Consider the following 24,355-nt stretch of genomic DNA (forward strand, 5'->3'; position numbering starts at 1 on the left):
TTTTTTCAAAGCATGAACTACCAACTGATACATAATGCAATGACATAATTTAAGGATTTTTAAATACGCAGCACTTCACAACTCACCTTGGAAAAATATGAAAACAATATCAGAACAAAATATAACAACAAACAGCAAAAAACAATGGACTTAAATTGCAAATAGGAAAAGTTGTTTCATATTCCAGTTTCACCAGTCAGATTCATGACTTGTACACAATGCAACACACACACCTTTTATTTTGTTGCTGCCTTACATTCAGATTCCTATCTATCCAGTCATGGAAAACTATCGATATAACACTCTTTGTGTTGTTCTCAATCTTGCAATTGTACAGCATTTTTGTTGTTGTTGATTTTTGTCGTTTAACCACCATCGTATGTATGAAAAGCCATTAAACTCGTTTATGATTAATTAACGTTTTCGCCCGTTTGAGTTTGCCAATCTTGTGTGCAATTAAAATGACCCAGTTTATACGTATGCGGTGCACAAATATATATGTTTTTTTTTACAACTCAATACAATATCTCGAATGTATGTAAGTGTAATGGACGATCGGACCATTACTATTTATTGGTTAATTGTGAATGTATGGTTGTGTTAGTGATTGGTGACAGTAACAGAAACTAGTCGATTTCGTTTATTTTATTTTTTTATTATTTTGTACCGAAATAATAATGTCAGCTGTGAACTAAATTATATTTTTTTTCTATTATTTTAAATTAATATCCGCCCAACATAATACAGAATTTATACAAATTATTTTAATATTTTTATGTATGATATTAATGTCAAAAATTTTAATTATTTTTTTTTAATTTTAGACGTGGTTCTTCACAGACACAGACGATCCATATTATCAGGAGAAAACAAGTAAGTACAATTCTTTGCAAAACCATCTGAAAAATAATTTTAATGTGGACCAATATGCATATTGGAACATGTGTCTAAAATTCTCAACTGTAACTTAGGCAAATTCTTATATTTCAGGGGCTACCCCAAAAAGTGTACAGATTTTGATAATTTTTCGTAGAAAATGAGAATTCAAAATACCAAAATTACACACATTGCAATTGAAAAACTGACCCAAAATACCGAAATTTTGGAAGTGTCTTCATGTGTAGCGATATTTTTAATTTTTAGTGGAGCAATTTGGTATCTAATTAAAACATGAAGTACTAATTTACATGTAATTCGGTTGACAAAACTCACTCAAAACCTCCAAAATACCGAAAGTGCCGCTATAAGGGGGCTATACATAAACGGGGGCCTAATAAGAATCCTAGTTACCAAATAAGAGGTAATTCCTTTGGAAATTTTGGTTAACTTTGTATGAAGACGTTGACTAAACGTGGACCGATTTAACCCATTTTCGAACTACACCTGCCTGCAGACAAAATATAACTTTATGTTAAGTAACCGAAGTGGTGTAGGGTTTTTGCAGAATATACAACTTTTTTGTCGAACATTTTCAAAATAGGTTCACGTTTTGGTATAGCCTTGGTATAACCGTCATTTCCCAGTTTCGACATTTAAAGGCATTATCCGCATTCCGGTTAAATAGACGGTGGAACACACCTATGCGGAAAATATGTAATATTACCCATAGTTTGTGGGGGATACATGACTTCCTCGGAGAATATTTTCGATATAGTTTCATGTTTTGATATAAATCTCATATAAATATTGTGTTTCCGATTCGGTATGTTAAAGGACCTTGCCAAAGTTTCCAAACTAGAATGTTTCTGCTTCCAATTTAATACTTTATTTTCAATAGAGAATAATAATCCTCATTGGTTTATATTATTCTATCTTTGATATAAAGATCCCGATCGATTTAAGGTATACTAAATTCCCACCTTACTTCACCACCTTTTCAGTTAACATTTGTCTAACCACAAAATTTGTAACACCACACAAAATTCTTTCTACGATCACTATGTGTATCCACCGTAGTTATAAAGCGATGGTCAGGAAATATTGCTGCCGGTCTGGTTCTTACCTAAGAACCAGCGGAGATTTAATGAGGCAAAAATTTTATTTATCCACAAAAATATGACTCGAACGTCAATTTTTATCAGGGAAGAGAAAGGCGCATGCCAATACTGATGATTATCGTTTAAATGGGGCACCATTTACATAAAATCAGACGAATATATATATATATATATATATATATGGGAGCTATATCGAAATCTGAACCGATTTTAATGATTCTAGACTCAATTTAGTACGCTATGCCAAATTTCGTGGAAATTGAAGGATTATAGGGACTTTGGTGAACCATTTACCTTAAATCGGACGAACATATATATGGGAGCTATATCTAAATCTGAACCGATTATTCCCAATTTCAATACGGTTCGTCCTTGGGTCAAACAAATGAACTGAGCCAAATTTTATCCAATTCGTATCATAAATGCGACGTGTACTTTGTTTACAATCTAACATGGACAGACACACGGACGGACATATTCAAAGGGAAAGCTGGTTGCTTTCAACATAGTTTTTCTATAGAAACTGGGGGAAGAAAATGAGATTGCAGTTCACAACAGGAAAGAAAAGTTTATTGAGATTCAACAATATTTAAAAACCTATTTTAAAAAAGGGATATACTCCAGTATAGTTTGTAAGGCCTTAGAAAAGTATTTCTAAAAAAATCCAAGCCTTCTGTTAGGCCTTAGAAAAATATGTTTTCAAAAGTCCTCGCCTGGAAGTAGGCCTTAAAAATATGTTTAAATCCACGCCTAGAAGTATGCCTTAGGAAGATCATTTAAAAAATCCACGCCTAAAAGTAGGCCTTGCAAAGATCCGATTTTGTATCGCAAAATTTTGCCCCAGCTCGAGAATAAGCTACGCAGAAGTTCTTGGGTGGATGTTTAGGGTATCAAGTGGTAGGCTCCATTCGGTTATACTGTTTAATTTATTACTTTTCTAGAATTACCTTTGGCAATTCATCCGAATGAACTAGTTTTCAATACAAAAATGTCCATCCTACCCATATTATGTAGTGTCTGGAACTGTTTGAAATCCCATTAAAATAGTGTGTAAATCTTCATAAAATTTCAATATCCTGTTGAATACACAAATTCCGTATTGTTTGGCTATAAACGTTAAAACGAACAAAAATCCATCTTAAAATTTAAATTGGTATTCATTTGAAACGTTTCTGTGTGTGGAATGGAAACGTGGATTTTATGGAAAAATTCCAAATCATGCTGAAAACAAACCCATCAACAAATCATAAAAAAAGAAAAAAAAAACAAATCCGCCAAGAAAAATATTGCGTGCGTCTGGGCTTAAGTGTTTAGCAGCAAAAAAAAAAAAACTTAACGAAGAGAATCAAACAAAACTTGAAGATCAAAAAACGTTTTTGGCAGCTGTGGCTGCCGTTGATTGTTCTTCAGTCGGAGAGTATTTTTTTTTTTTTGTATTACTTCACCCCCACCTTCAAGCAAGCCATTTATATGACTCTTCAAAAAATAAAACTTTTTTTGCAGTCGAAAGGATTGCCTTTGATAATGTTTTCCTGGTGTTATTTAGGACCCAGACCAAGAAATCAGTGATGATTTTTTTTTGCCAGCAATGTTTTGTTTATAATTTAGTTTTCGATTTTCATTTCGGTTTTGCTTGCCCTCGACTTTTGCTTCTTTGCTTGAACAAATTTCATCAAAAGACGTTAATTGCTTTCTAAAAGTTGGTAATATTTTATGTTGTAGCCTTATTTGTTGAACTCCATTTTGTGTGTGTGTGAGAGAGGAACTCATTCCTTACATCTTCTGAAGCAAAAAAAAAAAGAATTCCAATTTAGCTTCACATCAAACTGCTCCGCCTACTTGACCGCCTCATTGTGGCCACTGTTGATGTTGTATTAATACAACTGAGCCCCAGCCACTTGATGAATATGATAAGGTTGATGATTTTAAAGAACTCAATACTGGGGAAAATGTGGTAGTGCAGGCGTCAGTTTATTGTGGCTGCGTTGAGTGCTGAGCGAAGATGTTATAAAAAATATTAAAAATTAAAAAAAAAATAATAATAATTATCTATAAATTATGAAAACGGTAAATTTTTAATAAAAACTGAAAATATTCCCCTAATATAAATCAGTGAAGTAAATATAAGGTAAATGTGGCAAATTTAATTTATACTCCACCTTATCTTTTGAATGCCCTTCACCATGAGGTGGGCATACCGAATACCTAACATTAATTGTTTCTTTATATGGGAGCTATACAAAAACAAGGCTCTAATTTGACGAATTTCGATGAGGTTTTAATACCCTTCACTACACTGTGGTACAGGGTATTATGTCTTTGTTTGTAACAGGCAAAAGGAAACGAGATAGACACATGGTTCCTTTTGAGAATATGCATAGAATAACTTTCTGAGTCGATTTACGCATGTTGATCTGTCCGTCCGTCCGTCCATGCATTTTTTTGAACAAAGTACAGGTCGCATTTATGATCCGATTTAGATGAAATTTGGCATAGGTCACTTATTTGGCCCAAGGACAAACCCTATTGAAATTGGGAAAAATCGATTCAGATTTAACTATAGCTCCATATATATTTTCGTCCAATTTTATGTAAGTGGTCCACCAAAGTCCCTATATATCTTTCGATTTGCACGAAATTTGGCACAGCGTAATGAATTAGGTCTAGAGTGATATGTGTTAAGTTTCCTGAAAATCGGTCCAGATTTAGATATAGCTCCCATATATATTTTCGTCCAATTTTATGTAAGTGGTCCACCAAAGTCCCTATATATATATTTCGATTTGCACGAAATTTAATGAATTAGGTCCAGAAAGATTTGTGTTAAGTTTCGTGAAAATCGGTTCAGATTTCTATATAGCTCCCATATATATTTTCGTCCGATTTAATGTAAATGCTGCACCAAAGTCCCTATATATCTATCGATTTGCACGAAATTTGCACAGCGTAATGAATTAGAAATATAATGATGTGTGTTAAGTTTCCTGAAAATCGATTCAGATTTAGATATAGCTGCCATATATAGTTTCGTCATACTTTAAGTAAATGGTTCACCAAAGTCCCTATATATCTTTCAATTTGTACAAAATTTGGCACGGCGTAATAAATTAGGTCCAGAATGATGTGTTTTAAGTTTCTGGAAAATCGGTTCAGATTTAGATATAGCTCCCATATATATTTTCGTCCGATTTAATATAAATGCTTCGCCAAAGTCCCATCGATGTGCACGAAATTTGGCACAGCGTAATGAATAAGGTCAAGAATGATGTGTGTAAAGTTTCGTGAGAATCGGTTCAGATTTAGATTTAGCTCCCATGTATATTTTCGTCCGACTTAAGGTAAATGGTGTACCAAAGTCCCTTAATATATTTCAGTTTGCACGAAATTTAGCACAGCGTAATGAATTAGGTCTAGAATGATGTGTGTTAAGTTTCCTGAAATCATTGAAAATGTAAAATTTTGTATACGTTGCAGAATGACATGTTTATGGATCGAATTTCATTTTACTGGTCCTTTAAAAATGCGACGTCTTTTAGGATTCATCTGTTGAATATACCCAAAGTGGTGAAGGGTATTATATAATCGGCCCCGTCCGACTTTACTATTTTTATTACTGGTTTATTATCGAATCGTCACATAAAACTATTTTATTTATCAATGTATATGAAATGTTTATGGAGTACCTCTAATTTAACAATATTTACGGGATATAAACTTCAAGGGCAATGGAATATCTTGTTATAGAAGATTCCTCTGGATAACTGCTACACAAATTTTAGAAGAAGTAGAGAATTTCCTTACAGTAATTTTCAGTCTTAAAAAATCTCTTCTGGATTCTACTAGCTAATCGTCAATACTGCTACCGTTAAAACATACCATTTCAAATCCCCATTTAAAATATTCACACAAACTTTTTTGTCTTTTTTTTGCAATTCTTTAGGGATGCGCCATTCAGATTCACTCTCTATAATGTTTTCACTTCATTTAGTTTGGTTTATATTTTTTTCACCAGCAGCATCGTCATCATCATGCTTTAGGTTATCTCTTCGCCCATATCCATTAATAATCGACGAACACGGAGAGGTGCAAAAAATAGTAGTTATTATAAAAACACGATCCTCTTCATCGCTACGTAAACTCATCGCAAGGCACGCAACTACAATGCGGATTTAGGAGAGAAAAGGGCGGTGCGGCGCGGTGCAGAACAGGGTAGCTGTTGTATTATATTCTGTTGTCTTTTTAGACATTCTTGCTCCAGTAGATGATTGGGTTTTGGTGTTTCTGTTGCCCGTCAGGATGAATACCTGAACAATAATAATCTGCTGAATAACGTTTCGCCCGCATTTTTAATTGAATTGCAAAATGAGTTTTGAGTTTAAAGTTTTTTTCTGCTGTTTTTTTCGATATCACTGAAAAAGGGTTTACTTTTTTTTGGCCGATAAAGGGAAAAAATTAAATTAGTTTTTTAATTAGAAAATTGTGAACTAATTTTTTGTTGCTGTTGTTAGGTTGGTGGAATGTATTCATATCTGCCACATAGCCCGGGGTAATGTATATTATGAATATTAAAAAAACATATTTTTTTGTTATTTTAAATTGTTCAATTTATTGGTAATTAAACGGATTCCTTTTTTAAGTGGAAAATTAATATTTAAATATGTTTCTAATTAAATATTTGTGGTATGAATAATTTGTAGTATGTTGAAGTGTATATAAAAAATGGGTCAACGCAAAACCGCACTATATTTGTCGGAGAGCCCATTTTCAATCACAATAAAATACTATGCGATTTCGAAATACCCGTCTGCTCGAATCACGATATTGAGCGCAATATTTTAGACAGAGTTTCCAATTGTTACACAAATATTGTTGCCACTCCTAGGAGGTGTGGTAAATGCAAATGGGATATATCGGTCCACATTTAGCTATAGCCCTAATATGAAGATACTCCACCATTTTGAAGTTTTTGGAAACTTGTCCAAACAGTGTAGGCTTTACATTCCCTGTTCGTAGCAGTTGAATAAACAGCTATGCTGAAGTTTGCAATATAAATCCTTATTTTGCAGCCCTCATATAAAATAACCTCTCAATATTCGGTATTTTGAAACTTTTGGGCACGTTTTTCAAAGGAATTGATATTTCTTTGATATTTTGAGTTTTCATTGGGTAGAAAATGTTCCTCCCAAAAATGACCAATATAGGGTATCTCCCATATTTCCCACAGATTTTCAGTATTTTACATTTTGGGCAGGTTTTTCGAACAAATCCGATGTAATTTGGTATTTTGTTTAGGATTTTTCCAAATATAAAGCCATATCCCAAATTTCGGAGCGTTTCGAAGTATAAGCTCGTGTTTGAAATAAATTAGCTATAATTATATATTTAGGATTCTCATTGAGTAGAAAATATCCCTACTAAATATTGGCCCAAGATTCCGCATAGCCCCCCATACAATGGTATACCAATTTTCGGTATTCTGGGGCTTGGTCACGTTTTTCAACAAAATTGGTTTTAATTGGATTTTTAAGGTTTTCTTGCTACCAACAATTTTTAAATTTAGTTTTGATATGGCTCCCATACAATGGTACCACCCCATTTACGGTATTTTAAATGCATTGGCTGCATTTTTCCAGCGATGTGGGTGTAATTGGGTATAAAAGGCTCATAGATGCTGAACACTTAATATGGGTTCATATTTTGATATGAAGGCTATGGCTGTATTTTTCCGCCGAAATGGCTGTAATTGGGTATAAAGGGTTCAATATAGGTTCATGTTTGGAGATTGCTCCCACATGAGGGAAGCACCCTTTGTCAGTATTTGGAAGATTTTAGCGATGTGGGTGTAATTGGGTATAAAAGGCTCATAGATGCTGAACACTTAATATGGGTTTATATTTTGACATGAATGCTTTGACTGTATTTCTCCGCCGAAATGGCTGTAATTAGGTATAAAGGGTTCAATATAGGTTCATGTTTGGAGATTGCTCCCATATAAGGAAAGCACCTGTTGTCAGTATGTGGAAGATTTTAGCGACATATTTCCATTATAGTGGTTGCAATGTGGCATTCAATGATATTGGGCGGCAAACCGTATTTTAGGTTCGAGTTTTTATACAGTAAGTTTTAAACCGAATTTTCTCATCATAGTGACTATAATTTCTCATATCGGATTCTTGGAGAAAAACCAACCCCACCTCCATATTTTGAAGTTACACCCAATCCTTAGTGTCCGTAATTGTAAATTATTTTCTTTAGAGCATTAACTACCTACTACCGCATACGAGAACAACGAGAACATAGTTCCCATATAAATGTATCTACCGATTTAAGGAATTTTGAGTACACTCCTGGTTTTTGGAGTGTATAAAAAGTATGACATGGTCGGGCTTAATGACGTTTTTACTTGTTAATTCTAATCCTTAACCCTTGTGAGTGGAATATTGAAGTATTAAGTATGGAATGACAAAATTAATATACCCTCTCACCTAGCGTGTAGGACCATCAAATACTCTCCATCAATAATTTTAAGTATTCTCCAACGAGGGGATATCATTTATCTTGTGATGAATGTCTCAGTCTCGACAATAATTTTTCTTTCAACTGAGAGATAGCACCGGTATGCTCATAAACAATCTATAATTGTACGCTCTACAAAAAAACAGGCACATTCAGAACAAAGTAACTAGCATACACGCATACACATATGTATGTCGCTGTTAAGATATTAAAAAATCATTCACACACACACTCCCAAATATCATCCATTTGTCGCATTCTTTAGAAGCATCATCGAACACATAACATGACTACTGGAATTTTGATTAGGACCAAATTCCAAAACCGTTAAAAGCGAAAAAAAACTCTTTTTTTCTTCCACTTTATCTTTATCTCGTTTTTTGTCTGTGGGCTTTGGCCGGCTATCCCAACGTTTGTTCACAACAATGTTCATCCATCCATCCATTCGTTCGTATGTATGTCTGTCTGTCCTTTCATCTTCTTAAAAGCAATTTATACTGTTGTTGTTGTTTGTATGTTTAGGTAGCCCTTATTATTATTATTAGTATTGTGTGGCGGCCAGCAAATGGATGGCTACATTTGGGGATTTATCAAGTGATTGAGGGGTACTCCTTAAGTTTTTATTTTTTGTTTGTTGGTGTCTTCGCCAGCAACGCTTTTAAAGTTGATAAAGCGATAAAAAACAATTTGAAATATTTCAATAATTTTTGTCTCATTAGGGAGCAGCTTTGTGGTTAAAAAACACACTTTTTGTTACGACGAAGAAGAAAAAATATGTGTGGAATGGACAAAAGAAAAAAATGCGGAAGGTCAGATAGACCGACCGACCGACAAATAAAAACTGATCAACGTAATCACTCACAAAGTAACAATTATCATTTTTTGTTGGCTCTCTTATTTTTCATTTACTTTTTCATTTCTTACAATTAGTTAAAAATTAGATGGGATATTAAAGAATTTTAATGAACATTTAAATGTTTTTCGTTTTTTTATTGTGTAATTATTTCTTGAAATATATTTAATACACAAATATGATCTTTAACGTCTACTTGTTTGTTTTTTTTTCAGATGGCCATTTAATAAACACAAAATGTTCCCAGGGTCATTTCCGTAAAGCTTTGTGTTGCAAAATGTCCGCAGAATTAGATGTTTTCCTGGAAAGCGGTAAAAAGTAAGTACAATTTAACAATACGTGTATGTTTATTGTGAAAAAAATAATAAATTTAGGAAATGTTATTGACATGATAGAATTTTCAAAATTGTTTGCAAAACAAATGTGAAATTTTTACGGCATAATGTTTAAATTTGATGCACAGTCCTTAAGAGGTTACATATAATTTCTGTAAATAAGGTTCAATGTGGGATTTTTTTATTGTTATTACCTCCAACATGAGTAAAACTTGAAAAGTTACCCATTCGTTTCGAAAACTAACCTGAATACGACAAAATCGTATAATTTAAGATTGCCTTTAAATTATCTGAAAAGCATGGTCTCAACGTATAGCCAACAATTGGAATTTGTGGCCAGAACCATAAAAAATCTAAAAAAGCGGGACCAGTATATGAGTGGTTTATTTTGCAAGTGGCTTAATTCCATTTTTACTCACATTCATATATTTACAGGTTTGTATTTTTAAATGGTATTAATTTAGTTTTTGGCGTAGCGCAATATATTTTGTATATTTGGGTTAGAACCTAAAATGGACTTAAAAGACTTTCAAACCAAAGTACGCGGATAGACAATTATTACATCCTATTCAGTTCGAAAAAGAAGCAACGATACCTAATGTGCAGGTGACCTTTACATGGTAGCTATTTTAAAACACGGACCAATATTGAAAATACCGTGCAAAGACGTGTATTGCTCCCAAAGAACCCGAAGGTCCAATTATAGCCACTTTAACAAAATATCTAATATAGAGCGGGATATAAGAAAACATCTATCCCTTTTCAATGCCAACCTAATCTCTGCCTTCAGTATGGGGAAATCTCTGCTGACTACTCTTTCAACTGGCATTCTCATTAAGCAGAAAATCGCTTTACAAAAAACCGATCAATATTGCCCAGGTAGCCCCAATTAAATTGTAAATTCCATTATTAGATATTTTAGGGAGTTTGGACAAGATTTTCACCTGAATTGGTTCTGAGTTGATTATTAAGGTTTTCATAGGGTGTTAAATCTTCCTACCAACAATTGTTAATATAAGTTTAGTTTTGGTATGGCTCCCATATAACGATATCACCCAATTTACGGCATTTTGAAGACCTTAGATGTATTTCGTATAATTGGGTATTAAGGGCTCATGAAAGCTGGATCCTTAATAAATATAAGTTCATGGTATGACATAGCTCCTATAAAAGGGTAGCACCCTTTGTCAATATGTTGAAGATTATAGCGGTATATTCTCATTGTAGGAGCTACAACGTGACATTCCGTGATATTGAAGGGCAAAACAACTAGATACTACCCACATTACACAAGGAACAACAAAATTAATTTCGGATAGGACGAACTTGTACTCTCCTACACCAGGTCCACGCATTCGACATCCGTAAAATATATCTGGGTTGTCCAACGGGAGATTTTTTATTTTTTGGGAAAATAGCAGACACTTAGGTTGGAAAATTGCCATATAAACTTTGACTTCGCACAAAAATTAACAAAATGGCGGACCTTTAAAAAAATATTTTTGGAAAATTGCCGATTTTTTGACTAAAAATCAAGTTAAAAAATAAGGAAGATCTTCACCGATTGGCTTTATCATAGTTCATACGATAGCTACACACTCACAGAGAAACGTCCCAAAATGAAATTGATTGGGTTAATAGTTTTAGTGTTGTCGTGCCCGCATTCGCAAAAACGATGTTTAGAGAAAAACGCGTTTAATGTTTGAGAAGCCCTCTTGCTTTCACTTGATGCTAACACAATAAATCGGCTATATCTTCGAAAATTGTTGAGATTTTCGTATGCAAATTTATAGGGACATTCTTGAATTAGTGTAGATTGGAATTAAGTCAACAAAAATTTTGACCCCGAGAATGGGGGGTCCCCTTAAAACATTTTTCACATATCGGATAGAAAATACTCCGCAGGCATTGGAAATTCCTAGTACATTTATATGAAGGCAATGTCAAAATGTTGCCTATATTTCAAATGTTCTGCGAAAATGTTTTTACCCACCAAAATGTTGGAAGGTCACTTCAGAGCCACTTCATTTAGAAAATGCCCATGGGAGTGGCCTACATATATGGGGGCTTCATTGAAGCATAGATCTACTTCGATGTAGATGAAAAGTTACCGGCATGTATATGAGAACTATGTAAAAACCTTGACCTTCTTTAAAAACTTTTTGCCTAAAAGATCGGAAGGAAATTATATGACTTATATGCCAAAATCAGGACTTTATTGAAAATTTGTATAGTGGTACTGTTCTACCCTCCACATGTACCAAACTAATATGGAGACTATTTATAAATGTGGGCCCATAATATTCGGTTGGGAAAAAGAAATCCATCATTTTTTCGACAGATGGCTGTACTGATAGATTTCTCGTAAAGTATTGATCAAACAACTTCAGATTTATGCTCGTTGGAAGGGTGACATTTCACAGTAAAAACATATTTTGCTGTTTTTTTGTTTGGAAGCGAACAAAGAGAAAATTCGGTACATTTTACAGTTTTTCTTTGACAATGGGGAAAATGCAAGACATGCGGCTAAAATTGTAAATGGTGTTTATGGTTCCGATACTGTAACAGCCAATTATGTGCAATTTTGGTTTCATTGATTCCGTTCACGAATTTTTGATGTTAAAGATGCACCTCGAAATGGTAGGCCGGTCGTCGAAAATGTCGATAAAATCGGAGAAATTATCGAAGTTGACCGGCATGTTAGCATCTGTAACATCGCCCAGGAGCTAAAAATCGACCATGACTGTTTTAAACAATTTACAAAAAATGTAATAATGGATTTATTTTTCCCCAACCTAAAACTTATTTGTAATACTTTGTAAAAATATAACAAAATCACGTCATACAATGACCAATACTTATTTATCTCTCATCACAGAAACAGAATTTTTGACATTATTCTTTAAAAAGACGTGCGCAAAAGTTTCCTCGTTAAACGGGTAGTCATAAGAGGTTTCCCCATATTGCAGATAGAGATTAAAACTTTTTGGCGGACATACATTGCTACTACTCTTAGGTTGAATGGTATTGAAAATGGTTTGATATAGGAACTAACTGTGGAAGTATTATTAAATATTTTTTTTATTTCATGAAACTATAAAATATTAAGAACATATTATGCCCCTTCATTAAATATCACTCTTCACAAAAACACCCTTTAAAATTTTTGAGTATAAAAATTTCCTTGACAACTGGGACAACTAGTTACTGACCTTCGTACAATTTGAATTTCTAGGGCAACCGGATAAAATTTAGCAGCAACTCATTTGTGTGTGTGTGTGTATGGTCACCTTATGTTTCTTTAAGAAATAAAAGCACACAGACATATACACACAAATAATATGATGTTGTTCATATTTTCCTTCATTCGTATTTTTAATGACATTTGCGCTTACAACATCATATAAAACATATACATTTTAATGGAAGTTGTTTTATATATAATTTTTGTTTTTGTTGTTTGTTCTTTTTTTTGTGTTTTTAAATGGGCAACATTGTCGCCCATCTAAAACAAGTGTTGTACACAAAAGTTGTTCGTCGTGTTCTTTGGTACATACATGCATACGTACATACCCATGTTCCCTTTGTGAACGTTTATAACACACAAATATAACATTTGGGTTATATGCCATAAACATAAGGAACCAAAAACAAAATACAACGCTTTTTATGAATTTCACTCTAAATTCTATGAAAAAAAAAACGAAATAAAAAAAACATGTTTGAAATTTGGTGTTGAACATTTAAAATTTAGTTGTTAGTTGAAACATATTTTCAATGTTGGAAATATCGCACAAGTGTCATTTACATTTGCGGGTAATATTTTGGAAAAAAAAACTTTCTACTGAATTGGTTTCATTTGAATTTTTCAATATATTTATACCCTACACAACTATGTTGTCAGGGTATTATAGCTTTGTGCAGCCCCAAAAGTTTGTAACGCCGCGAAATATTGGTCCTAGACCCACCTTTAAGTGTACCGATCGTCATATCTCGACTAGCTGAGTCGATCTAGACATGTGTGTCCGTCCGTCCGTCTGTCTGTCCATTATAATTTGTAAACACGATACAGGCCACAGTTATGGACCAATCTTCACGAAATTTTGCATGTAGGATGGGTTCTGGCCAATGAAGACCCCTATTGTTTTTGGGAAAGATCGGTTAATATTTGTCGGGTTTTCTGGTCGCTCCAGAGGCCGCAATAATGGCCCGAACATCGTGAATTTTTGCATGGAGAAGGGGATCGGGCCAAAGAATAAGCATGCCTGTTTTGATAAAGATTGGTCAATATTTAGCGGGTCAAATGGACCCTGACTTTTGTGTGAAAAATGACAAAATTTGTATTCTATAGCGTATATATTTACCCCTGAATGACATAGACCCGAGAAGTTGATATTATATCCAAGAGGAGTGATTGACCTTTAAATTAATACCAATTATATTGTTGTATGTGCTCGAATGTGGGAGTTACACCTAAATATTAACAGGTATCTCCGCATCCGTATATTATTTAGTAACCCATTATTACTCTAGAGCGCGGAACTATAGCGCTGATCGCTTTGAAATGTTCCATAAGGTTCCAGTTATGGTAAAGGAGAACGCCCATAATTTTCGGTGATGATCAGATAATAATTTTGGAGTGAAGTAGACCGAAAACTTAATTTTTTGTGTTATTTTCAAGTCGATATATAGACCACAAATGAAAGCCGAACATCACAACACAACCCACGGTGAAGGGAATCAGGACAATAGCTGTACTGAATACTCGTAATATTCGGAAAATATGTCAGTGTGAGGAAGAGGTGCTGTTTACCTCTAATCGGGCAAGAGGTTGCCAACATCACGAAATATTGCCCATGCTCGGAATAAACATCCGCAGAAAATTTGAGTTGCGTGGCAGTTGTGTAGGGTATCGTATGGTCGGCCCCGTTCGACTATACTGCTCCGCTCACTGGTTTTTCCTATAGATAAAATACCCTCTATAGACCTCTATCCGATCTCAGTTACTGAGGTTCGAATTTTCTCCTCAGTGGCAGAGAACATTTTTTTCTATAGAAAAATGTCCCCTCAGTAACTGAGGTCAGATTTTTTCTATTAAAAAAAGTCTCTTCAGTAACCGAGGACAGGTGGACTTTTTTTGAAAGTTGGCAGCAAAATTGTCTGCAATTTAATATTTCTGGTCCCCAGTAGTTTCTATGATATCATTGTGTTTTGAGCATAGATTCACTTGAGTTTAATATCCCCCATATAAATATCCGAAACATTCTTTTTATAACATCGGAGGATTTGGTTAAAATTTTCATTCGGCGTAGTATTGTTCAAAGTGGATTCATTTCAAACCCCCAAAGCCTGGAATATTATGAAGTACCATGGGGGCTATTCGAACGTTTGGACGAATATTTTTAGGAATGATATTCCATCTGAGAAGAAGCTTAAAATGGTTTTAAACTTTTATGATGAGGTAGTATGAAAATATGGGCGAATAAAATAAATATACTCATTTTGTAGTGTACAAACCCCATTTTATAGTGTAAAAACATAATCATAATTTATTCATGTCAATGCAAAGTGTTGTTTTTTTTTTTTTTTGTTTTTTGATTTTGCATCCATCTATAAATCCTTTCGAAATATCTCAATTTGCAATATAATATTTTCTTCTTATGGACGATGAACACAGACTCCTTTCACAACGACAACACCATGACATAAAATCAGTATCCCTTGTATTTTTGTTTTGGGTATACCATCTCACATTTCACCACATTCACTTAATATCTTTAAAAAAATCAAATTAAGGATGCTCTTAAGAAAACATAAATTGTTAAGCTTTTCCCTTTGGAACAACTGAAACATGAAGATGTATCTTCAAAAGATACTCAGAATCCACTTGTGTAAGAAAAAAATATCGAATATCCATAAAAAAGGAAGAAATTGAAAGGATTTGACAGTTAAAAAAAGAAACGAGAAGAATATAAAAGAAAAAAAACGAATGATGCAAGGCAATGAAGACTAAATCAAGCATAAAACAGGACAAACACTAACTTACCTAACCACATACAGTATATATTTTTTGGGTATGCAAACCCAATTGTGTGGGGAGCTATAGGGTATTAGGGTGGGTAAGTGAGTATATATACACAATAATAATACTGACAAGTTTTTTTTTACTTTTTTAAAATATAGTCTTTAATAACATTATCTCTCCCACCTTTTTCGTTTTTCAGATGGTTCTGCCACTTCGATGACGACAACTATGTAAATATTCCTCGGTTGGTAAAGCTGTTAGATGAATACAGTCCCACTGTTGATTGGTATTTGGGCAAGCCGAGTATATCATCACCATTGGAAATCCATTTGGATAGTGTGAGTATAATGAAATATATTTTTACTGTTATTATTACCCTTTGCTTTTGTATCTCTCTCAATGTTAATTATACGCATATATATTAAATCAACATAAAACCCCGTTTAATATACATACATTTTTTGTACACAACATATTTCATGGTTAATTTATTTTACAAAATTTTGTTGGCTGTATAATATGTACCGAACACTGCCCTGGTAACTTTAGAAGTTATTGTTTATTGGAAAAATTGTTGAAAGGAAGTGGTGATGTATTAAAGTACAGTTTACCTTGATTGGTTAAGTGGACATTTAAATTGGCTGAAGGCTGTTTTTTTGTTATACAACAACAGTTAGGCAGGGAGTTTGTTGTTGTTCCAAACACCCTTCTCTTCACTATACAGAAGACATAACGTCAAACCACATGCCATCATTTAAAAAATAAATAAATCAGGTCAGTCGAAATTAATTATAAGGACATTTTTTAGAACGACATATCGGTTATAACGAACCACATTGGTATCGGAAAATCTAATCGAAAACACCTATCAGGTATAACACAGGCATATAGGAAGCCTATAATCAGCCTGGGAAGTCATAATTTTATTAGTGAAAGAGTTGGATATGGCCACAGTGCTGGAGGAAAGCAATGGTCCGATATATTAGAATGAACCTTTGGATAGTTTTTATTTGTTGTTGTTTTTTTTTTTTACTGCCATCGGAGCACGTGCATGTTGCTTACGGGATGATTCCATAGAATCTTAAATCACATTTGATTCAAGAGAGGTGAACTGAGGGGGTAGAGACAACGTTGGAGATATAGTGGAAAGTAGGGGAGAAGGGTTCTACTGTTTTTAGGGAAATTTATTGGGGGGAAAATCCTGAAATCTCAGGCTTTGAGGTCGGATTTTTTCTATGGAAAGAAATCTTCTATCACTGAGGTCGTATTTTATAGTGGAAAATAGAATGGGAAAAGTCGTTGTGTGCATTTGTCGCGATGTGACAACACACATGAGTGGGAAAGGTGTGGTATTGCCTTGTTAACCTCGAAGTGAGGCTCCAGCGAAATTCTCATGCAGTTTATGTCGTTGGTCAGCTAAGTACGTCGCTTTGTTACAAGAGACGGAATATCCCAACAAAAAACTAAGGGAACTGATGAGGATCCGTGACGCGATCCACGCCTTAGCCATCGGCAAACAATGCCATACATTCCCCACTAATAAATAGTTGTTTTTTTTATTAAAAAAAGGGGGAATCAGCCTGACTATTTTGCAAAAACAAAGGAAAATAGGATCTACTGTTTTTAAGGGAATTTCCTTGGAAAAATCCTTAAATCTAAGGTCTTGAGATCGGATATTTTTATACCCTTCACAACACTGTGGTACAGGGTATTACGTCTTTGTGCATATGTTTGTAACAGGCAAAAATAATCGAGAGAGACCCATGGTTCCTTTTGACAATATGCATAGAATGACTTTCTGAGTCGATTTACGCATGGCCGTCCGTCCATTCATGTATTTTTGTGAACAAAGTACAGGTCGCATTTATGATCCGATTTAGATGAAATTTGGCACATGTCACTTATTTGGCCCAAGGACGAACCCTATTGAAATTAGGAAAAGTCGGTTCAGATTTAGATATAGCTTCCATATATAGCTTCGCCCGATTTAATGTAAATGGTCCACCAAAGTCCCTATATATCTTTCGATTTGCACGAAAATTGGCACAGCGTACTAAATTAAGCTTAGAATGATGTGAGCGAAGTTTCGTGAAAATAGGTTCAGATTTAGATATAGCTCCCATATATATATTTTCGTCCTATTTTATGTAAATCGTCCACCAAATTCCCTATATATCTTTCGATTTGCACGAAAATTGGCACAGCGTACTAAATTAAGCTTAGAAATATGTGTGCGAAGTTCCGTGAAAATCGGTTCAGATTTAGGTATAGCTCCCATATATAGCTTCGCCCGATTTTAGGTAAATAGTCTACGAATGACCCTTTAAATCTTTTGATTTGGCACAGCGTAATGAATTAGGTTTAGAATGATATGTGTTAAGTTTCCTGAAAATTGCTTAAGATTTGGATACAGCCTCCATATATATTTTCGCCCTATTAAATGTAAATAGTGCACCAAAGTCCCTATATATGTTTCGATTTGCACGAAATTTGGCACAGCGTAATGAATTAGATCTAGAATGATGTGTGTTAAGTTTCGTGGATATCGGTTCAGATTCAGATATAGCTTCTATATCTGACCAAATGAAAAATTTATTATCGGTTCTTTAAAAAGGCGACGTCTGTTAGGATTCATCTGCTGAATATATCCAAAGTGGTGAAGGGTATCATATAGTCGGCCCCGTCCGACTTTACTACTTTCCATACTGGTTTTCTCTGTCATGGAGATTCCGACCTCAGTTATTGAGGTCTGATTTTTTCTATAAAAAATGTCTGTACTGAAATCAGATTTTTTTCTATAAAAAAAGTCTCCTCAGTAGGGTCCGTATTTTATTCTAAAGATAAGCGTCCACTGAATAACGGAGTTCCGTTTTTTTGTTTCTAAAAGAAAAAAAGTCTACTCTGTAACTGGGGTCCGAATTAAAGCGGAATAGTCGTCACTTGATCGATTTTGTCTATGAAACAGGCGAAAATTTGTTGGGAATTGTTTATTCTACGAACATTCTTTGGAAGTATTGTACAACTTCAACTTCGGCTGAACAAGGCGGTCAAGTTGTCAGGTCAACGTTTCCTTTCCGATTTTAGATCACATTGTAACATTATCACTTCACTCTTCTTGGCAAAATTATAAATTTCCACTACGGATATAAATACTTCATCCTAGCCGAAACACTCATTTTTTTCGCTATACATTCTGGGCACAGATTGTATAATATTACTGCAGAATTAAGAAAAGATTGTCTTTAATTGCGATTGCCGTTTAAACATATAAAATGCTTAATAATAAAACGAGCAGATAAAAATCCAAGAAAGATAATCAACAACAAGTTGATGCTGCAAGGCAACTAAATCCCTGTACAACATTTAATACATAATACACTTTCTTGTTTCTTCTTCCCTTTGCTTAGCTTTCCTCTTCTCAGGCTCCTTACTATGATGTTGAGATTTATTTATTATTTTTTTAATAATAAAATGTTGCTTCCTTTGTCCTTACAGAAAAACACGACACTGAATAAAAAGATTACATTCTGGTTTGCAACAGGTGGTGCTGGTTTCTGTTTGAGTCGAGCCCTAACATTGAAAATGTTACCGATAGCAGGTGGTGGCAAGTTTATAAGTATTGGTGATAAAATACGATTTCCTGATGATGTTACCATGGGTTTTATTATAGGTAAGTTTGTGTGTGTGTGATTACATTTTATGTTTTCAATTTTTAAATGTTTCGTTTTTTTATTTTCATCTTCCACAGAACATCTACTCAAGGTCCCCCTAACAGTTGTCGACAATTTCCATTCCCATTTGGAACCCATGGAATTTATACGACCCGACACCTATCAGGATCAAGTGTCCTTCAGCTATGCTTTAATGAAAAATCAATGGAATGTTGTTAAAGTGGATGGTTTCGATACCAAAACCGATCCACGTCGTTTCTATTCATTGCATTGTAAATTATTTCCATATTTTAGTTATTGTCCTCATAGATGATTGGATCTTTAGAATGAAAAAATTAAAAAAAAACAACAAACAAAAGCAATTTATTTAGAAAATGTGGTGGTTAAATTTTTTGTAACTATTTTTTGTATGTTATTTGTTGAAGAAGGCAACTTTTTGTTAATTTAAAAAAAAAAAATCTGTGATGTAGTTTATTAATATTACAATGACAACAAAACAATAGAAGAAGAAAACAAATCAAATCAAATTGTAAAAAACATTGTGCTTCCCGTTAATTTATTATAAATATTTTTTTAAGTGTAATTTAATTTTAAGTTGTTAAGTTAATGAACACGAATAAAATATGTAAATGAATGAAGAGAATTGATATATTATAATTTTTGTATAAATTGAAAATAATTGGTAATAAATTAAGAACAAGTTTATGTAAATAAACCCTTTGAGATTGGATTTTTTGCTTGTCCCTACAACATTTTCCAGATTACAAAACAAATTTAATAACGCCACACCCTTGGAAGATACGTTGCATTATATCTGAAACCCCAGTAACTATGGAAGAACTTTAATTATATGCAAACCTAAATCCGATGCCGGGGCAACATTTCACGATATTTTTTACATTATATTTGAATATTACAAAGGTCAACCATCCCTCTTTAATACATTTCCAACTTTTCCGGACCATGTATTCCCGGATAATATTCAAATGTTATTTTTTTCACCCAAAAGTCAATATTGACAGTTTGTCATCACAACAACGATGTTTATTCGTCCGTGTACATTTCGTGAGGTTCAAGTCATAATTGTTGCCTCTAGAGCGCCCAGAAAACCAGATAAAAATAAATTTGTGGTCCATTGAGGCTTCTGAGGTTGTTTAATTTGGAAAAAAATCTACTTGCAAGATATGGAACTAAACGGTTACATCCTACATCGATTTATCATGCGTATGATTGTCTATAGGTGCTGCATTTTAAATCGACAACAAATTGTGTTAAATATCGGATTTGGTTCAAACACACATGTGTTCTTTAATCGATATTTCCCCCATCTGTCATGATTATAATCCAATATCATTTAGCACTTATTACATCTTTGACAAAAAAAATCAAATATTTTATAGATTCTTGAAAAAATACGTATCGGTGTTAACAATACAATGTTTGATCATTTCTTGCACATTTCAATCAGCCCCTAACAACTTTAAGTATATATTATATAATAAAATATAGATTCCTTCATTTATTTTTTTTATCAATGTGTTATATAAAATATTTTAATTGTAAATGCTTCCATTTCGTTTAATAAACTATTGGCAATTTTTTTTTTTTTTTAAAAGTAATCTAGTCTCTTTAAGAGAAAACACGATAGAATATAATAATTATCACAAAGGAACAATATTGTTAATGTGTTTATGTATAGAGAAAAGTTCCTACCGATTAATTGTAAATAATGTACTAAAGAAAAAGTATAATATTATAAATAATAACAATATGAATGAAATAAATGTTTATTATGGAAATAATTAACAAACACTTGTTTTTATATAGCCTTTCGGAGACAAAGTGGATTTTTGTAGGAGACTATTTTACAAAATAACAAGTTAAGTTCGGTCGGGCCGATACCGTCCATACTGACAGTTACTTGAAATGAAAATATAGAGAAAATACCAAAAAGTGGACCTATATCGACATTTCCACAAACCGGTTATGTAAACCACAACGTAAACTATAAAGCAAATTTTAGAAATTTTTAATGGACAATTATGCCCTCAGCTTTACGGATAATGACATGGTTAAGATGGTTCTAGACCCCATGTTTTTTGGACCAAATTTGTTTCAAAAAATTTTGATTTCATCCAAACTTTGGCCATCTTATTATTTAGTTCAAGTTCGAAGATGGGGAATATCGGTCCACTTCTGGTCCTTCTGGTACCTCCCACGGAGGGGCTAGGTCTAAATACGGGTTATAGTTCATATATAGTTCATTATCGAACCTTACGTTCTAGTTTTTTTATTTCGATATCCTCCGCAGGTGATATGATTACAACAGAGTCTTAGAACCAAACCCAAAACGCGGAACAAATTACATAACTATTTTAATATAAACAAGTGAGTTATATGGGGACTACCCCAAAAAGGGGGTGCATATTAATCATTTTTTGTAGGGAAATTTATTACCATATACGACTACAAAATACCAACTTTCAGCGAATTCGGTTGAAAAACGTGCTCAATAACCTCGAAATAGCGATAATTGGGGGTACCCTTATATGGGGGCTACCAGAAAAATTGGACTTATATTTATAAATTTTGATGGAGATATTTGGCACCTAATAAGAACCAATATACCAAATTGCAGCGAATTCGGTTGACCCTTATATGGGGGCTACCCTTACATGGGGGGCTACCATGTAAGGGTACCCACCTTACATGGGGGCTACCAGAAAAATGGACATATATTTATAATTTTTAGTGGAGAGATTTGCTACCCAATAAGAACTCAAAGTACTAAATTACAGCCAATTCGGTTGAAAACTACTATCAAAACCCCCAAAATACTGAAAATTAGACGGTACCGTTATATGGGGGCTACCAGAAAAAGTGGACCTACATTTATAATTTTTTGTGGAGAAATTGGGTACCCAATAGCAACTCAATATACCAAATTTCAGCGAATTCGGTTGAATAACGCGCTCAAGGAAGAAAAATACGTAAAATTTGAGGATACCTTTATATGAGAGCTATGCTTAAAAGTGGACCGATGTATCCCATCTTCGAACTTGACCTGCCTGCAGACAAAATACGACTCTATGCAAAATTTTGGCGATCTGTCTCAACTCGTTTTGGTGGAGATATTTGGCACCTAATAAGAACTCCAAGTACTAAATTACAGCCAATTCGGTTGAAAACTACAATCAAAACCCCCAAAATACTGAATTTAGAGGGTACCGTTATATGGGGGCTACCAGAAAAAGTGGACCTATATTTATAATTTTTAGTGGAGAGATTTGCTACCCAATAAGAACTCCAAGTACTAAATTACAGCCAATTCGGTTGAAAACTACGATCAAAACCCCCCAAATACTGAATTTAGAGGGTACCGTTATATGGGTGCTACCAAAAAAAAGTGGACCTATATTTATAATTTTTAGTGGAGAAATTGGGTACCCAATAACAACTCAATATACCAAATTTCAGCGACTCGTTTAGACGCTAGAATGATTACAACAGACGGACATGCTTTTACCGTCTTGGAATTTTACGCTGATCAAGAATATATATAATTTATAGGGTCGGAAATGATTATTTCGATAAGTTACAAACGGAAAAACAAAATTAATATACCCTCCATACTATGGTGGAGGGTATAAAAAAAGGCTTTTATAATGTAAATTTTTGCAAGTGTATTTAGAACTGTATGAAAAAAGGACATTTTAAGGGACATTTAAGGGAAAAGGACATGGAATGGGGAATGGAGCTATCAGCCTGGAATTTTCGAAGGAATATATTTTTTAAGTTTTCCACAGTATTCTTTTTAATAATATTTTCTCAGCGATGTGTAAGTTTGGGTCTTTCTATACCCTCTACCATAGTATGGAGGGTATATTAATTTTGTCATTCAGTTTGTACCTCATCAAAATACTCATTTCCATATTCAAGATCAGTTTACAATTCTAAGAGAATGTAGACATGTCCATGAAGGAATTGAGATAGGGTTTTGAAATTTTGCAAATGGATGTGTTTTGTCTGCAGGTATGTCAAGTTCGAAGATAAATTATATCGGTCCATAAATGGACAACTAGAGGGCGTTTTTCAACCGAATTCTCTGAAATTCAGCACATTGAGTTTTTATTAGGTACCAAAAGTTTCGGTCCATTTTTTCGTTAATTTGATGCATGATGTAATCAATATTGGTCCTGCTTTAGGTATAGCCTCCAGGGACGTACGCACACATTTTTTTCTGCGATGACAATTTTTATATTGAACCAACAGTTTCCACCCAACCCTATATTCCCTGTATTTTCATTTGAAGTACCTTTCGGGCACCTATGGTGGAGGGTATCCAAAGTTTTTTCACTTGTTTATTTTAAATGCTTCAACATTGACTATTTCTTTTAACTTATATACATTTCTTTTTAATTCATACTGGTATTAGCATCAAATATTTACATTTGAAACCACTTCTACCGCAACGAAGCACACCAATTAATGATTGTTTATTGTTTAAGGGATTCTTTATCAGTAATCAAGTGAATGTTTTCAAAGAAACATTAAACTACAAATATTTTATTAGCCTAACGTTGTTTGTATGTCGGAGAAGTCTATTAAATTTACATTTAACATCGTCAAACAGAACACTAAGTGTTTGTTCCCATTAGGGGAAAATGTAAAAAAAAATCCGGCAACAAATGTGAAAGAGCCACTTGAACTCTAGTTTACCGCAATCGTTAGATGCTGACACACACACACCTTATAAGATTGTACGGTGAGAGATTGTATAGAGAGAACGAGACTGACATAACGGTCGTATTGATTGATGTCAGATTTATTTATAATGGTCCAGTCAATTAGGTGTATTTAATGTTACCACAACGAACCGAACCAAATGGAGCCAAAACAGAAGGAGAAGACGAAAACACAGGGAATAAAACATAGCCATAATCGAAATTAATGTTTGA

At 33.8% G+C, this 24,355-nt stretch overlaps 1 protein-coding gene across 1 annotated transcript in view; it reads left to right on the forward strand.

Annotated features, from left to right (window-relative positions):
- LOC133327488 (fringe glycosyltransferase) overlaps nt 1–19,737 on the forward strand; it is a 43,555-nt gene extending 23,818 nt beyond the window's left edge. Inside the window, exons 3-7 of the mRNA XM_061536006.1 lie at nt 825–873; nt 9,582–9,684; nt 15,926–16,064; nt 19,222–19,396; nt 19,475–19,737. Coding sequence (XP_061391990.1) covers nt 825–873; nt 9,582–9,684; nt 15,926–16,064; nt 19,222–19,396; nt 19,475–19,710 — 702 coding nt within the window. The 3' untranslated portion in view covers nt 19,711–19,737. The remainder of the gene's footprint in view (nt 1–824; nt 874–9,581; nt 9,685–15,925; nt 16,065–19,221; nt 19,397–19,474) is intronic.
- The last annotated feature ends 4,618 nt before the right edge of the window (nt 19,738–24,355 follow it).

Source organism: Musca vetustissima, unplaced genomic scaffold, assembly GCF_032173495.1.
Source record: "Musca vetustissima isolate MV318-11 ecotype Yass unplaced genomic scaffold, APGP_CSIRO_Mvet_v1 utg38030, whole genome shotgun sequence".
NCBI lineage: Eukaryota > Metazoa > Arthropoda > Insecta > Diptera > Muscidae > Musca > Musca vetustissima.